Genomic DNA, 18,467 nt, shown 5'->3' with positions numbered 1-18,467 from the left:
TTGAACTGCACCAGAGAGGTCAAGTGTTCTGTAGATAGAATGCCCATGGTGTAATTAAAACCCATGGATGTAATATCCTGACTAATGTAGACCAATTACACTTTAAGGATTTCAGTGTCTTGAGCTGTTTAAGATTGTTTCCAAATTTGAAACAAAAATCTATACAGAGACATTAGACTGAAATACTTCTTTGCCAAATCCTTAGAAAATTTAGTTGAGATATTTTATTACTAGATAATACTTATTTCTGCGCAGGTTGTTTATAATTATGTTAGGTATTTAAGTGTTTGTGATAAATAAAAAGTAATGAATACAATTCAAAATTGCCAGACTTCGCCTTTTCTGCATAATTAGAAACTCAGTAAGTTTTTCTATGAATTTTATTTGTGTTGCCACAAGACTTTACATACAATAGTTGAGAGATTTTGAATGTATATTTACCACATATGTACAAACACAAGGTATCTGTCAACTTTTTTATACAAGCATCATTGTTTTAAACATTGGGCAACTTGAGTAGCAAATCCTCAAAAACACACATTAATTCAAAAGCAACATAACACAATTATACAGTATCAAGCATATTCAAGATTCCCTTCTCCTGATGTGACTTCAGTGGATTACATAAAACATGTTTCTTAGTCGTATTCATTTTTCAAAACCATTTAAAAAATATCACTGATACAATAATTCAGTTTATTAACTTTTTGGATGTAATTTGCAGTTCAAGGTAAATTATGGAAAATTCAAGATAGAATGTCAATAAATAGAATCCATTCACTAAGCTTTGCCAATTCACCAATGTCCAAGATTGATTTTATTGTTTAGAAACAATGATACATTTCTTCTTCTGTTCACATCTATAGTAATTAAATAACTTTTGAACCACTGTGATATTTCCTTGTGTTTTAATAAATTTATCAAATATGACAAGTTTTTATACAAACTTTTTCCCCGATAAATACACAAGAATGGCACTGTAAAACAAAACAAAATAAAATTCTAGAGATTGAACAGAAATGTAACTTTCTATGGAATACAATATGTGCTTGCCTGAACTTTTATTACATTAATTGCTTTAAAATAATTTAACAGTTAAGGTGCCACCTTCTTATCTATTTCATTTGCATAATAATAAGGAAAGTTGCCACATTATAATTTGGTTTGCAGGAAGGAAAAAAATGCCAGATTGGCCAAAATATTAAAATAAGGCTTGAAATTTACGCTTGATATCACAACACAAGAAACATTTTAAACAAAGAATGTGATCTAATTAAAACATTACTCATTTAATTCAATAAGAACAGGGATCCTACTAGGCAACATTTTGATAGAACATAAAATCACCCTATTTCTTCAAGAACAAGCATAAAACATTTATTGGATTGCCTTAACTGTGTCAGAACTGCAGAGGATTTACACAAAGGTGACGGTTCATAAACATCAAACTGAAATGCAAATATTTTCAGCCTCCTTCGAAATTCACTCCGGTTGGGTCCTTTTATGTGGAGAGCTTCCCAGAGTTGAAGAACTTGTTGAGAATTTACTGGTAAGGCCTATAATCAGATTTATTTCAAGAAAACTGTGAAATTTCAAATAAATGATGAAAATGTACCAATAAATATTATATCAAAATTATTACTCAATTATGTGGAAAATCTGGGGAGTGCTGTCTTTAAACACAGCCCCTAGCATCCATGAAGTGGTGAGGGTAAAAGGTTAAAAAAAAAACTTTCTACTTTCAAAAAACTTGGGTGACACAGCTGACTGGAAGGAATGTCTGAGAGTGACTCCATTTAAATGGAATTTTAGCTTCTGTCCAGCCTAGGCACCAAATTAGATCTATTTATCTATTTAATAGCAATAAAACACACCAGCTATGCTTTCTACCTTCTAAAGCAAACTTATTTAAGTTTGCAAGCAGTCCAAAGTGCAAGTTAATGACATGCAATGCCATGGCTGAGGCCTTGAGAGAACAGGCCAGAAAGAACCCTCATTCCCACTTGTGTAACGTTACATAACTAGATTTGCTTCCATGAGCATGGCGCAAATTGTCATAAGCATGAGCAACAGTGTAATTTATAAGGAACATTTATGATTTGTTACAAAATACAACACTTGTGGAGCTCAATTCAAAGAGGAGAAACTGGCTGAACACGAGACTGAAACCTTCAGCTTGGAACCAGACATCACCTCATTGGTGCCTCATCAAAAACAGCACCATAATTCCCATCAATTTCTGATGAGTTTTCTTGCAGCGGCAAGTAAAAATTGGTGTAGTATGACGGAGCAGAGGTCTGCAGGGTCTTTATACATTAAATAAAGCACAAGGAGAATCCAAGTCAGTAGTCCTGCCAACTGGAGGTGTTGGAGAAATTGACCATGTCAAATGCTGTTGAGGATGAGGAGGAATAACATACCATAACAGTCACATAGGAAGGCATGTCTGACTTTGGTGAGGACTATTTGATCATGTAGGAGGAATAGAAACCTTATTGGAAAGGTTCAAGTGAAGAGTTGCAGAAAAGATGGATAATTTGAACCTGTGTCCCCTTGTTCTAGATTTCTCCATGAAGGGAATCATCCTCTCAATATGTACCCTGTTAAGCCCCCCCTCAGAATCTTATGTTTCAAGCTCATTTCTCATTCATCTAAACTCCAATGAATGTAAGCCCAATCTGCTCAGCCTTTTCCAATTTCTCCCTCTTAATTATTTTTTTACTTCATCTGTTGCTGGTTTTTAAAATTTTCCCAATCTTCTGTCCTATCACTAATCTTGACAGCATTGTATGCATTTTCTTTCAATCTGATACCACTCTTCCTTTGTTAGCTATGGATGATGCATTTTTCTGGTGGAGCCTTTATTCCTCAGTGCAATATATCTGCTGAGAATTATGAAATGGCTGTTGTTACTATTCTATTGTTTTACCTGTTAACCTATTTACCAGGCCACTTTAGCCAACTGCCTTCATATCTTTTAATTGCCTTTATTTAAGTTTATCGACCCACGTTTCTCACTCTCAAAACTAAATGTGAAATTCTATTATGTTATGATCACTCTTGCTGAGAGAATCTTTTACTGGTGTCAAGCAGCTGAATGGATGGTCTCAAATTTTGGAAGTTAAGGTGAAGGGTGCTGGGGAAAAGAGTTTAAGGGCATGGTTAGTAGCAAAGAAAAGAAGCTGTGGAGAACATGCCCCTGTCTACATCAATGGGACAAAGTAGAAAGGGTTGAGAGCTTCAAGCTTTTAGGTGTCCAGATCACCAACAACCTGTCCTGGTCCCTCTATGCCGACGCTATAATTAAGAAAGCCCACCATATAATTAAGAAAGCCCACTATAATTAAGAAAGCCTCTACTTTCTCAGAAGACCTAGGAAATTTGGCATGTCAGCTATGACTCTCACCAACTTTTACAGATGCACCATAGAAAACATTCTTTCTGGTTGTATCACAGCTTGGTATGGCTCCTGCTTTGCCCAAGACCGCAAGAAACTATAAAAGGTCGTGAATGTAGCCCAATCCATCACGCAAACCAGCCTCCCATCCATTGACTCTGTCTACACTTCCCGCTGCCTCGGCAAAGCAACCAGAACAATTAAGGACCCCACGCATGCCAGACATTCTCTCTTCCACCTTCTTCCTTCAGGAAGAAGATACAAAAGTCTGAGGTCATGTACCAACCGACTCAAGAACAGCTTCTTCCCTGCTGCTGTCAGACTTTTGAAAGGACTTTACCTTGCATTAAGTTGATCTTTCTCTACACCCTAGCTATGACTATAACACTACATTCTGCACTCTCTTGTTTCCTTCTCTATGAACAGTATGTTTTGTCTGTATTGCACGCAAGAAACAATACTTTTCACTGTAAATACATGTGACAATAATAAATCAAATCAAATCAAAATGGTAATTTCATTTTCAGGGTCATCCTGGAATATTGTGCAGTTTTAAAAGAGATGATAGCAATAACAATTTCATGTTATAAAAAATAAAACTATACACACACCTATTACCTATTACAAATCTAGTGAGCTATGTTAAATTTTAAGATGAAAAATCTGAAGTTTGTTACATATTTTTATCCTCTAGTTATTAACATTAGGGGGAGATGGTGGCATAGTGGTAATGTCACAAGGCTAGTAATCCAGAGGTCCAAGTTAATGCTTTGGGAACACGGGTTCAAATCCCATCAGGGCAATTTGTGAATTCAAATAATCAATCATTTAAATTAATTAATCTGGAAGTGAAAGCTAGTTTCAATGAAGGTGGCCATGAAACTTTAACCGATTTTCATAAAAATCCATCTTGTTCACTAATGTCCTTTACTCGTACCCAGTCTGGTCTACAAGTGACTCCAACAACAATGTGGTTGACTCTTAACTGAAATGGCCAAGGAAGCCACGCTTTCTCAAGAGCCATTAGGGATGGGTAATCAATATTGGCTTTGCCAGCGACACCCGTGAAAGAATAAAATAAATAATAAAAGATTAAAGTTTCCAAACCTGGTTGGGAATTTAGGAGTCCTTTTTGCTTTCTCTTCTCCTTCTGTGATGGAAGGTAAAAGTATATGAATTAGTAGGCAGCTAAATTAAGCTCAAGCACAGCTCCTCCATCCTTCACAATCCCTTTTTGTTCTGCTTGAGAGGCTGATAATTTTGAATACTCAACTATTTGATATCCAATATCTGACACTAAGTTATCAATGCAAATTTCTAAAATAAAACAAAAAATGCTCGATAAATTCAGTTTTGAGTCTATATGATTTCTACAGAACTGAAGATGAATAGTTCTGTATGTGAACTGTCCCCCTTCAGTTCTGTAGTCGAAATGTTAACTCGGTTTCTCTCCCCACAGATGCTGCCAGACTAATTTATCCAGTATCTTCTGCTTTCATTTCAGATTTCCAGCCCCACCTGTAGTATTTTGCTTTTGTTATTATAATGCAAATTTCTAGTCTAGTTACCCAGCATTTATTCTCTCTCTTACCACATTTACTTTGGTGTACTCATTTCCAACACTGTGTGCTGAGGATGGGGAAAATTCAGCATTAGCTACACCTGCAGCAAATCAAAACAAACATAACACATCATAGAATCTCTACAGTGCAGGAGGCCATCCGGCCCATCGAGTCAGCACCGAATGTCCGACAGAGCATCTTACCCAGGCCCACCACCTGCCCTATCCCTGTAACCCCACACATTTATTCTGTTAATCCCCCTAACCTTCACATCTTTGGACACTAAGGGACAATTTAATATGGCCAATCCACCTAACCTGCACATCTTTGGACTGTGGGAGGAAACCAGAGCTCCCAAAGAAAACCCACATAGACACGAGAAGAACATGCAAATTCCACACAAGACAGTCCCCCGAGGCTGGAATTGAACGTAGGACCCTGGTGTTGTGAGACAGCAATGCTAACGACTATGCTTCAGGTATACATTAGATACAAAAGAAATTCTGGAAAATGGCATTATAATTGAAAGTAGGTCTTGAATACAAATTTTCCTGGCAGGTGAATTACTCCGTAAAATGAAAAAGAAAATATTTCACTGAATTCTCTTGCATCTTTGGACTGATGTTACAAAACCATGTAGAACAACCAATTAGAATTATGCCCCTAATTACCAACAGCTAAATTCAACCACAATAACTAAGCAGTACCTTTATGACGAGGACATTCCTTTTTGATGTGACCTTCCTTCCCACAGATAAAGCAACATTTATCTTTGTCCTCCTGCTTCCTCCTTTGTTCTGGATATTGCCTGGAAGTTCTGTCCCTGAGAATTTCATTTGTTGCTCGGTCTTCTTTAGATTTCCTTGGTGGTCGAATCTCTGCGTGTACCTCTCCTTCTTTCACGGGAATATCTTTTATACTTTGTCCATGCAGCTTTGGCACTTCCTTGCTTGGGGATTCTTTGTCTTCAGGTTTTCTTTTTGCTTTGATTTCAAAGGGTCTTTGAAATTTATCATGGAATCCGGATTTGGATCTAACATCATCAAGATTTTGTCGTCTTGTTTTGCTGCTAACAAATATTTCAAAAAGAGTTTTTAGGAAACAATAACTGTGACTGCTGAATTGAATGCATTCAGAGTAAGAAATTTAGTGGCTTTGCTCAACACAAATGCACAATACTCTTTTGAGGGAAAACAACTATTAGTAGCATGAATGCAATTTTATTTCTTCCTTTTATATATCAATAATTTATGGTGGTTGGAGGGTTATGGGATAGGACAAAAGTATGGAGTTTGTAACAGGAGCCAAATAAAATACCATCAGGTTTCCTTTTGCTTGTATCCAATTCTGGTCACCACAATATAACAGGATGTCAAGTCACTGAAGCGGAAATAGGTTATTTAACCAGAATGATACAAGGGAGAGAAACTTTAGTTTTATGGAGAGACTAGTGAAGCTGGGACTGTTCTCTTCAGAGCAGAGATGGTCATGGGGAGTTAACAGGATACTTCTAAATTATGAAGGGTTTTTACAGAACTAAATAAGAAGAAACTGTTCCTACTGGCAGATGGTCAGCAATCAGAGGACCTAGATATAAGACAATTGGCAAAAGGTTTTGTTTTTTCATGCATCAAAAAATACTTCCTTTGATATGTTTTTGAAGCTAAGAATTCTAGCTAAGACAAAGCTCTTCCCTCTGACATTGGCTTTACTGCCGCTCTTTACTGTTTCTGGGATTTTGTAGTAACCAGGATTTTACAGAGCACTTCAGGTTTCAACCTAATTAGGATACTGACCAAAGGTCATTGACCTGTAACGTTGGCTGGAACTCTCTGGCCGTTCATGCCCCGCCACCACTGCCAGAGAGAACGGAAAATTTAGCACTTCACCAAATCTCTATTCACTGCAGCGGGACTGGCAAATCTTAGCTGTGAATGAGGTCAGAGAATCCGGTTGGTTAACTCTGTATCTCTTTCACAGATGCTGCCTGACCTGCTGAGCATTTGCAGCATCTTTTGTTTATTTCAGATTTCCAGCATCTGCAGTATTTTGCTTTTGTAACCATGGTACCCGTCCAGCTTCAATTACTTCGATGTAACACTACTTTATTACTATGCATTTAATATGTCCAATTGATTTAGTAATATATCCCAGCACCTCATGATTAACAAATCACCAGATACCATTAGGACTCAATTTTTCCTTTGATAAGCTCTATTCCACTTCTAGAGTTCATATTCCTATTTTTACTTTCAACACGTAGTAACTTGTGCCTGTCTATATTGAACAGTATTTGCTACAAATTGGACCAGGAGCTAACACCAATTAACTCTCCTGTGCAACACTAAATTAAAAGCAAAATATTGCAGAAGCTGGAAATCTGAAATAAAAAATAAAAACTACAACTCCCTTTACAACACTCCTTTTACAGCTTGCTAATTTAACCACTTTGTATTGAGACATTTATGCGTGCAAGAAACAGGAGCATGGACCATTGGGACACCCCGTTTAGTACCTCTTCCACCATGCACTACATCCCATTCCTCCATGGAGAGGGACTATATACCATTTAATTGGTTAATAAACTGGTCTTTTACCCTTTATACCCACAGACAGTAATTCATATACTCATTCAGCACTTCATCAAAACTTGTTTTCTAAAACACACTATCGCCTGATGTTGATGTGAAGGCATCTTTGCACACTTGAATTTGCCCATGCATGCAGTTTTCCCTGTCTGTTAAGTATATGATTTGCCATGTGTATCTCCAGTTGTAATCAGAAGCCAAATTTGATCAATTATTAGGGATTAATCAATTACAGCACCAGAAAATGTTTAAAATATGCCATTAAATAGCAGGATGTGAGTTTCTTACCAACTTGCATAAGTAATAGTTAATGACAGTAAACTGAAGAAAAATATGAAATGAATATGCTGATTATAGGTTTATGATTAAGAGGAGATCGAATAAAACAGTGAAAAGGACAGAGATGGATTTCAGGAGATCACAAACAGCTGATGGAATGGGTAGACAAGTAGCAGATGAAATTTAATGCAAAGAAATGTGAAGTGATACATTTTGATAGGGTGAACATGGAAAGGCAGTATTGAATACTGAGTTTAAAATTATCACCAGAAAAAAAATGAAGAGGGTTTTTTTTTGAAACACAAGATGGTTTTTTAGAGATAGATGCTCTATTCGAATTATGGATGGTGGAATTAAAATGGAAAATTAATAAATATTTAAGAAAAGATTGTTATGGGGAAAAAAACGGAATATGACTAAATCCCAGCAAAAGCATGACAGGACAAATGACCCTCCCGCCTCCATATTTGCTGCAAAATCCTTTCATTTATAAGATGAACCATAAATTATAAAAATGAGCTAATAATAAAAGAATTAGGGTTCTGAACAAAGTAGTACTTTTATAACCTATGTGCAATTAAATCGTTTCCACTGCAGTGGAAGCAAGACGTTTCCCTGTTACTCACCTTCTCCGCATGGGGCAATCTTTCATAAAATGACCAATTTTCCCACAAATTCTACAGCATCTGTCATTTGGAGCTAACTGCCCCTCAGTCAGAATTTCTGGATCAAAGAAATACTCCTTCAATTAAAAAAACAGTAAGTTAAACACAATAACAAACATTGCATCTGCACAACTGGCAGTATTTTTGATAACACTTTCTTGTTCAAGCCAAGATTAATTTTCTTATAACTTTACTGAACATTTCAAAGTTATCCTTCTATCCGACATTACTAATGTATCAGACAGGCTCTTCTATGCCAAAAATATTTCCCATCAACAATGCAAGACTTGAATACTACACCTACATCTGGGAAAACAACTAACTATTCTCTTGCAATTTTCAAGAAGATACAATGTAAAAAAACATTTTGCCCAATAGATTTTTTTTTAATGCATGCATTTTATAATGTCAATTATTTAATAAAGCTGACTGATCAATGGCATGAGTGCAGGAGAGCGGAGCTTCTTTCTCGATCCTACTAATTTCCTGTTTCAGATCAATTAAACCAAAGGTATCATTTGATCATTTTTTAAAAATCAGGACAGGTTAGTAGCCTAACTGTATCAGAGCTGAGCAGGTGTTTTGTTGGGGATGGCTTTCCAAATTCAACATTTGTAGAAACCTCTCAAGATTTGGTTTTGTAACAAAGACTCTTTTAAAAGGAATCCTAACAGCTAAGACAGTTGAGAATTTGTTCTTCACACAATAAATAAACAACACAGGAATGGACTTTTGAGTAGAATAGTGAGGGTGAAAGCCCTGCAATAGATTAAATTGTTAGATACCCTGATGCGGGGAGGGTGGGAAGGCAATATTAATTTATTTCTGATTATATAATTACTATAGGTCAAATGATTCTCTTCTTGGAAATTATGATGGAGACATTTGATTGAGCATGTTTGAGTTAGCGGTCAATGGAGTCAATGAAAAGCTTTCCACTTCAGTCACAGCTGACCAGAGGAAAATAGTTGTGGTTATCAGAAGGCAATCATCACAGTCCTAGGGCATTGCTGGGAAGTTCTTCACAACCACATTATTGACCCAACAAAACTCAGATGCTTCCCTCCCATCATGTGGTCAGGAGTACAATTGTTTGCCGGTGATTTCAAAGTGTTTCATCCCATTTACAACTCTTCATGATAATGAAACAATCTGTACAAGCCTACAACAGAATCTGGCCAACATTAAACTTGGATGGGTCTTGTCCATCTTGAACAAGAGATAGCTCACTTATCACCCATTGATCTTCAATGACACCACCATTTTAGAGTTTCTCATCAATAACATTTTGAAGGTCACCTAGGATTGTGATGTTTGGACTCTGATCAACACAACCAGTTTGTTTGTGTTGGCTATAATTCTAGCCATTGGAGTTTTTTTCTTTGACACAAGAGCCCCATCATCACACAGCTATTTATGCCACTATTTAAGGAAATGGTCCATCTTTTATCTTTTACAATTCTGTTATGGACAATTTACATTTAAAGAGAAATCTAAACGCCTTGTTTAATTAATAGAACTATGCCACAAAATTTAATGTTTTTAAACAAGTACAAACTAAGGTTCATTCGTTTTTCCTGGGACCAACTCAAAAGGTATTCCAGCTCTCTGGAATTCACCAATTTCTCTTCAATGTTCCAGCTGTTTGGCAAGGTACAAGATTTCATGAGGGTCCTTTCATTAGCTTTTGGCTAAGTGACCTCCATTTTCTTCACTGGCCTCATGACTCTGGATTTCTCAGCTCCAGCACAAACCTTCCTGCAACTCCTGCGCAGTGGCTTAAATCATCAGAAAACACCCTGGTTTCCAATAGTCCACTGCTATTATTTCAAACTACAACCAAGCTGATTACTTTCAGAATTCTAACTGAAACAAAGTTTTGAGAGAATTTCTTGTAGATTTATTCCTTTAACTTCCAGCTAAATAAATCTTCCAGTTGTTTTCCCTTTTCCAACTCTGTCTAATACTGAACACCTGCTCCCACTCACAAGCTGTGTCATGGATGATAGAATGTAGCATTTACTCTATTTCAGGTGTAGGTCTGGTCTTTTCTCTTGATTTCCAAGGAGCTGCATTAGACCCAAAGCTGATATAGTCACATGGCCGCTTTTCCAAACATTAATTGGCATTGCCTGCTGACTATATCCTCATTGAATCCAAAAAGACAAACTCAAAAACAAAGAATCTCACTACTTTCCATCTATTTCCATGGCAATGTGATATACATGGCTTGTTGCCGGGTAGAAATACAAATTAGCTATGTTTTAATTCTAAAGCTTTCCTTAATTCTGGGAATCTACATGAATAACTTATCCTTTAATGGAATAACTGCAGATGACATATCTCCATGTTGTCCAACCTTGCCTGTGGTTCATGATCTCATTGTTTTAGTTGCTAACTTAAGTTAACATGGCCCTAACCTTTTCAATGTAATATACTCCAAGCTTCTTTGAATTGCTTTTACAGCAGGTCTGTTTTTAACCATCTTCTTAACCAGATACCGCCATTTTCTACAGTTAAAACTTTAACACCTAAAAGCTAATGGAGTTGAGGAGAAATGTTTTTACCCAGTGGATAGTTGGAGTCTGGAAAACACTGCCTGAAAAGATAGTTGAGTCAAAAACTCATGTAACATTCAACAAGTATTTAGATATTCATCTGCATTGCCATAACCTCTAGAGCTATGGGCCAAGCATTGGAATATGGGATTCGTGCAGTCACCACTAGTGTAGTCACTTGTTGACTGTCAGGGACAAGATAAGCCGAATGGCCTCCTTCTGTGCTGTAAACATCGATGAGTCTATAAACTAAAAGTTATGTTCTAGAACATATGAACTTTGACTTCAGGCACATGTAATATATGTTCTTGGGCAATCAGGAGTGAGCAATTAAATATAGCCTTAAATATAGCACTTATAGCCTGAGGACAAACTTCAATCTCCCAAGAACATTTGTGTGTCTTGTCAGGTTTTTTTTACTAATACGGCTACACCATGTTCTTTTATCTCTCATTCATCTCTTTGAAATGCTATAACCCCAAGCATTAAATTCTCACAAAGGTCCAAACCAAGTCCCTCTTGTAACTGTTGAGATTCTCTTCTGGCATTGCTAATGCTTCTGATCTCTAATTTTGTTTTAAATCTGCATTTAAAAATATACCACACAATCTTGATTCCAGTTTTTGATGATCTTATTTATTAAAGATCCTCTTCCCTCTGAACTATTTTTGATTACTTTTTTATGCCACTTGCTTTTATTGCTGTGTTCTCATCTTACTTCTCCCCATCTCCTGTCATTTTAGTTTAACCATCTCCCATAGAATTACCAGGAAGGAAATTGGTCATAGCTCTGTTCTGATGAAGTCAATCTATCCTGTACACACTATGCATGATCGACAAATAATTTAAATGTGCCAGGAATCTGAATTCTTTTATGCTAGGCCCATATTTTGCTGTACTAATGTGTGTGTTTGGCATCATTACTCATCTGAAACGAACAAAAATCTCTGAAGTCCACAAATACGCAATTAAAAGTGATTCTATGCTTTTCCATATGGGGTGCTGTTGATGTCCCAGTGGCCTACAATGAATTAGAAATCACTACATTGACAAGAATTTCCACTTTTATGCTAATAGTCTTGTAAAAACCTTCATTAAAAAGTTACATAATATGAGATGTAACTGGATTTTTAAATGGGGTACAAACTTCACAATTCTACTGTTAAAAACTTCTAGCCCTGAAAAATGAATTTTATATTTGTGAAATGTCAAATTTCTCAGAAAAATCCCAGGTATTTTTGATAATTCTTTTTTGTTTGATATTTAATCTTAAATGTGCATATCAGAATCTTCATTGCTCTTTCTGTAAAAGGATTAAAACGTATAGAGATAATAAGTGCTTTAAACTTCCTGGTTTGCTGTCTAAGAATACTTCAATGTGACTGCAAATGCTGCTTAAGAACATCATTGATACTGAACATGTGAAGGCATCCTTGACTTGGCAACAGAATCAAATTAACGTCGATGAAAATAAGATCCACACCACACATATTGCTAGATGTTCGTTCAAGGTCTGTAGTGAGTTCCATCATTTCTAGAAGACTCTGGGTTTATGTCTGCAGTCACAGCTTCACCTTTGTCATCTTATTATTCTTGTACTGACCAGTTTGTAGCACTGGGAATAATCCTGAGATTATTACCCTTGAAGCTGTACTCTTTAATCGGTCTCCATTTACAGGATCTTAATTCTATTCCTTTCCATGTTCCTACATGAACTATATTCTTTGGTTATTTGCTTTCCCTCACTAAAAGGTTTGCAACTGCACCATAATATTCCTTAACCTGATATCTGGGATAAAACACACCATTTGGAACTCTCACCTGTGATAAAAAAGTGCCAGTTTGTTTCAAAAACAACGGCATCCCCATTATTCTCAGGTTTGCAAGTTAATTCCTTATTTCTTTGACAACCACGTACTACACAGCATTGTGGTTTGCTCATGGTTGCCTTCCTCTGGTCATGATCACAAGTATTTTATATCTATCTGTCAGTTCAACATGTTCAGGGGAATCCTCAAATTGCCTCTCATCTCCTCTTTCTATCTGATCACCATTTATATGATGACTATTTCCAGGGACCTTTCAGCCTCCACTAAGTGTTGGGGCAATGACAACTGTTTTTCAACCTCAGAAACCTTAAGCTTCAGTGAAAGTAGTAAGAGGAAGTTCTGGCATGCATGGTCATCATGGATACACAAAGCCTCCCACATCGTGCAGATACTGCTTCAGTTGTTCCTTCATATTAAACTGAACTGTGTTCTCTGAAAAGTTTATAAGAATTTAACACAATGATTTAAAAGATTTCTGTACCTCAAGGCTAAATTCTTGCTCAGGCTGAACTCTACACACTCTTGGCCTTTTACACTTCACTGATTTTTCACTGCTCAATGGTGAAAGGACTGGTGGCATACAGATGACACTAATTAAAAGTTAATGGGGGAAAGTTTCCTGTCCCGTCTGCCACGGGAATCGTAGCAGGCGGGGGGTAACCCATGCAAATATCCATTGACCTCGGGCGGGATTTTCCGGTTTTGGGCCCAGTGCAGCCAGATAATCCCACCCAATATGTTAAAAATAAGTAGGGAGGCAGAGTTTGCTTTAAATGTCTAAACGATGTGTGCAGTGGGTTGCCAAGGAAGGCCCATGAACCAGGTGTTAGAGACAAAAAGTAATGTTTATGCAGAAATAAGGATACAATCACACATTTTATAAGCTAAGTTGATCATTAGAAAAGGACAGGTATGCTGAGCTTTAATGGCCAAAAATTCTCAATTCCTAATGATATCAGCTAGAAATTTTTTTTTATTGAATTAATGCGGAGTATTTCATTTTTTAAAATTACCTCCTAGAAATGAGATTAGGGTACAGACAGCCTTATTTAAAGTAAATATATCACTCCTATAATTAAGAATAATTTTCTCCCTTTTCCAAAATAAAATGAAAACCAATTGTCCTATTTGCATATATAGAAACATTAATTTTTTTCTTGCCTATGCCAGATGAAGATGTTGCAGCCAAGTAAATTACTGTAATGTAACAAGCAGAACTGATGTTGAGAATGTCAAGTAGATATGTGAATTTCCAGACAAAATACACAACATACCATCATTGTGGGATATTGCATTGGGATGAATTTAATTGGAGTTCCAAAAACTTTTCTCCCATTGATGAAAGCTTTCATGATAAAATTTGTCACTGGAAAAACAAAGAGCAATCATCTATATATTAGACCAACATACCTAATGCTGAAAACTATTTAATAGGAGACAAAATGCAACTTACTCTTTCGGGACAATCCAGCTCCGAGGTTATGATTGAGGTCAAATGGATCTATTTCAAACAAAATCTTTTAATTACATCTTGAGAAAACTATTTTTTCTTTTTATATAAAACAATCGAGATTTAAATTTTTAATGTGCACCTGGCAATGTCAAAAAATGGTCAAAGAAGAAACTGTACACAGTCATCACGTCACCACCATGGGATCAAGTAAAGGCCCTACAGCCAGTCCACACAGGCGCAGTACAACACAACTGGACTTTTACCGTTGGAAAAAATCCAGATCCCTTTTAAAGGTCTATAGTTAGTCAATACTCACTACACATTCCAGCAATCTATTTGAGAGGTCAACGGATTTCTGCAAAAGTACTTTCCAATATCTACTCTAACGTTTTATTAGTCCTAGTCCTCCCCTCACTACTTAGTTCAAATGACCTAAGCTATTGGACATATCCTGAAAATTACAATCATATCTCCCTGAAGTCGAAATTTATGCAATTAAGTAAACTCCAATTTCCCCAAGCCTGGTGTCAATATGGAGCCCTCCTCTAGACTTTCTCTTGGGTCTCAACACCCACCACCACTCGAGAGCAAAACTGCACAGTATTCAAGAAGTAACCATATACAGCAAGTACTGTATTCTGTCTTTGTATTTCAATGTCTTTGATAAACATCCTAACATCAGATTCATTCTCTCTACGACTGTGCAACACCAACCAACATCCGTCAAAAACTTCTATTTAAAGAATAAGCTGCAGACAGTCAAAATAGTAACCTCTGAGGGAAAAGCACAAGACACTTAAAGATCATAGTTCTTGAAACAATGCAAGTCTCTCTCCTGCTCCACGACCTTCAAAGTTTAACCCTACATTAAAATTACCTGCAGCAGTAGCTTGCCTAATTGACTCTAACCTCATTGTCATTGTTGCCCAGGCGTACCACATGGAGGTCCAGTAATATTTCCAAATCACTGTTAAAAACAAATCAAGTCTAGAACTGATTATTTTTCTAGTATGCTCGCTTAAATGCTGCATGAGAAAAACAATAATTCCACAACTATTTGGACTGCTCCCTCAACAATTTGCTGTCCTTGATCAGACTACTGAACAACTGGGTAATTAAAATCCCCATTCCACAGACACACTACTGAATTCTGTAGTCCTGAGGGTAAGGGCATTTAGTGTAGCCCTCTTTGCTCACTGTAAACTGTTTAAAAAAATATTTTTTAAAAATTGGATGTAAGCAACACCGAACCATTTTTGCAATATTTACCTTCTATAACAATATATTTAGAAGTCCATTGCTTTTTGAAGGTTGTGAGTAAAGCCTTTCTCCTGATGCTGATAACATGTTCTTTAAAATCAAACTCCTCTGTGTAGAACCTGAGAAGCCCCAGCCATAACTCTCCAACAGACTCCTTATTTTTTCCATAGTCTGGCCATTTGCTTTTCTGCAATAATACATTTTCAAAGGCCTGCATTAGTTTTCAGACAAACAATGGTTTATTTGAGGATGAACTCACCAAAACAAAATGTTATTCTGGAATAAAAACCGACTGAAGTGAAGAAACTGAAGACGCTTGGCTTAAAAATAACCTCGCTGTTTAAGCTAACTTACCAATTCATCCAATTTATCAAAATAATAGACATTCCAACCATCAATGAATAATTCTGGCTTTCTTGCTGCATCGTATATCTGAAAATCAGTGAAAGTTAAATTGTGATAATTCTGCAAAACAAATTTAATTCTTATGCAAACCAAGAATTAATTATTAACTGAGTGTTTAGCCTTTATGAACAGCAAAATTGATAAATTTATTTAATTTATAATACAAAATTGTACATATCATCTGTATTTTCAACACACGGCACATATCTCTGGGCTTATTTATAAATCAGCGGTGTCCTAATTTTAAAAAAATGAAATATTAGTGACACTTTGCTTTAAACATGCAAAATATTGTCCGACACAAGAGTTTAAAGTTGATAAGCAAGTTTATCAAGGTGAGGATCTTGGTTAGTTCTTGCATACCTCTTGAAGGACAGGGATTACAGGTGGTTTCCTTTGTTGTAGGAAGTAAAGTGCCATTAGAGTATATGCATATGATGAAAGGCTGCCTCTGGATGCATCTCCAATATCGCACACCTGTTCAAAACGAATCACATTTCTAGTATCTGACGTGTATGGTTTGCTGACTCCAGAAAAAGACTTCAAGACAAAGTTTAGTCCAGTATGACAAGATCTCAGAGCTTGTTCCAAAGTTCAAACTGCCATGTTTTAAATCAATGTTGTATTCAAACAGACCCATGGAACATGATTAAATTAACAGATCAATTAAGCCTTCAAAGCCCAAATATAATGGCAAATCATAAACGATCTCAAAGTTTAATCTCTAAAAATATACATACAAAATTTTAACCAATTCTGATCCACAAAAGTACTGTTACCTTGGCAAAAACTTTCATAGTATATCCTAAGCATTGAACTCTGAGGTCAATTGCTGCATAAGAGGCCAACAATCCAGTGTTGTGCAAGGCCTGCAGAAAGAACATAGATTTTGCTTTGTTCAATCAATTAAAAATGTATTCTCATAGAAGCAATTGTGCAAAGCTGGTTGTAGTCTTAAAAAAAAAACAAATATAATGGTGAAATTAGTCAAAATCAGAAATTTGTGAATCATTTTCATTGCCTTTGATTGACAACAAAGATCAAAAACACAAAAGCAATTGGCCATAAAACAAACATTTATTTTTTTTAAACGTCTATTTTAAACAATATTTTTATTAACATTGCATCTAATTAAAATGTTGTTTCTTACCAGAGTGTTATACAAGCTAATGTCTCCCTCAAGGCCACTTCTTACGTGGAAAAATTTAACGATTGGAACTTTTGCTGTTGTAATAGGCAGAATGCTCTTTAAGCCTAGGATTATATTTTAAAATCAAAGATCATAATTAAAACATACAAACAGCACTGTTTGAAATTGTCATTAATAATAAAAAGCAAAGATAGTTACAAATACTCAAAATCTGAAAGAAAATCAAACAGCAACATGGAAATATACAGCAGGTCAGTCAGTATGTGGAGAGAACAGACAAGTCAATTTTTTCTGGACAGGTCCTTCACTTGTTTGGCAAACGAGTGGAACTGGTGGCAGGGGTTGGGTTGGGCATGAGGGGTTGTGTGGGAAGAGAATAGATTGGGTTGGATTTTTAGCTCCAAATAACCATGCAGGTTAAAACTTTAGTGGGTAAACTGGTCCTTGCTGGGCAAACAGAGAGAAACTTACTGGTGTTCTACTCTGGAGTTTAGCCTGCTAAAGGCATGCAGTTTACTTGTGGTAGCTCTGATTATGTGTGGGAAACTCTTATGCCTATGCTCTCTGGACTGAGATGTGGCCTTTTTGGAAGATGTATGTTTTTTGAAGGGGTAACCAAGAAGGTAGATGAGGGCAATGCAGTTGATGTTGTCTACATGGACTTTAGTAAGGCCTTTGACAAGGTACTGCATGGTAGGTTGTTGCATAAAGTTAAATCTCACAGGATCCAGGGTGAGGTATCTAAATGGATACAAAATTGGCTTCTTGACAGAAGCCAGAAGGTGGTTGTAGAGAGTTGTTTTTCAAACTGGAGGCCTGTGACCAGCAGTGTGCCTCAGGGATCAGTGCTGGGCCCACTGTTATTTGTCATTTATATTAATGATTTGGATGAGAATATAGGGGGCATGGTTAGTAAGTTTGCAGATGACACCAAGATTGGTGGCATAGTGGACAGTGAAGAAAGTTATCTCCAATTGCAACGGAATCTTGATCAATTGGGCCAGTGGGCTGACGAATGGCAGATGGAGTTTAATTTAGACAAAATCTGAGGTGATGCATTTTGGTAGACTGAACCAGGGCAGGACTTACTCAGTTAATGGTAGTGCGTTGGGGAGACTTACAGAACAAAGAGATCTAGGTGTACATGTTCATAGCTCCTTGAAAGTGGAGTCACAGGTGGACAGAGTGGTGAAGAAGGCATTTGGCATGCTTGGTTTCATCGGTCAGAACATTGAATACAGGAGTTGGGACGTCTTGTTGAAGTTGTACAAGACATTGGTAAGGCCGCACTTGGAATACTGTGTGCAATTCTGGTCACCCT

At 36.6% G+C, this 18,467-nt stretch overlaps 1 protein-coding gene across 9 annotated transcripts in view; it reads right to left on the bottom strand.

Moving 5' to 3' along the window:
- Window positions 1-799: 799 nt before the first annotated feature.
- The window catches only part of LOC144494902 (terminal uridylyltransferase 7-like), a 90,740-nt gene continuing 73,072 nt past the window's right edge, over window positions 800-18,467 (bottom strand). For 2 of the 9 annotated variants that reach the window (XM_078214426.1, XM_078214435.1), the window contains exons 18-29: window positions 17,147-17,250; window positions 16,776-16,865; window positions 16,360-16,473; window positions 15,946-16,023; window positions 15,601-15,778; window positions 14,332-14,379; window positions 14,153-14,244; window positions 8,453-8,568; window positions 5,667-6,028; window positions 4,989-5,059; window positions 4,505-4,547; window positions 800-1,556 (exon numbers count right to left, since the gene is read on the bottom strand). In XM_078214426.1, coding sequence (XP_078070552.1) covers window positions 1,483-1,556; window positions 4,505-4,547; window positions 4,989-5,059; window positions 5,667-6,028; window positions 8,453-8,568; window positions 14,153-14,244; window positions 14,332-14,379; window positions 15,601-15,778; window positions 15,946-16,023; window positions 16,360-16,473; window positions 16,776-16,865; window positions 17,147-17,250 — 1,370 coding nt within the window. In that variant the 3' untranslated portion in view covers window positions 800-1,482. The remainder of the gene's footprint in view (window positions 1,557-4,504; window positions 4,548-4,988; window positions 5,060-5,666; window positions 6,029-8,452; window positions 8,569-14,152; window positions 14,245-14,331; window positions 14,380-15,600; window positions 15,779-15,945; window positions 16,024-16,359; window positions 16,474-16,775; window positions 16,866-17,146; window positions 17,251-18,467) is intronic. The other 7 variants (XM_078214427.1, XM_078214432.1, XM_078214431.1 and 4 more) reach the window with 7 other exon arrangements.

The sequence above is a fragment of the Mustelus asterias genome, chromosome 6, assembly GCF_964213995.1.
Source record: "Mustelus asterias chromosome 6, sMusAst1.hap1.1, whole genome shotgun sequence".
NCBI lineage: Eukaryota > Metazoa > Chordata > Chondrichthyes > Carcharhiniformes > Triakidae > Mustelus > Mustelus asterias.
This window is presented reverse-complemented; position numbering and strand designations above follow the sequence as displayed.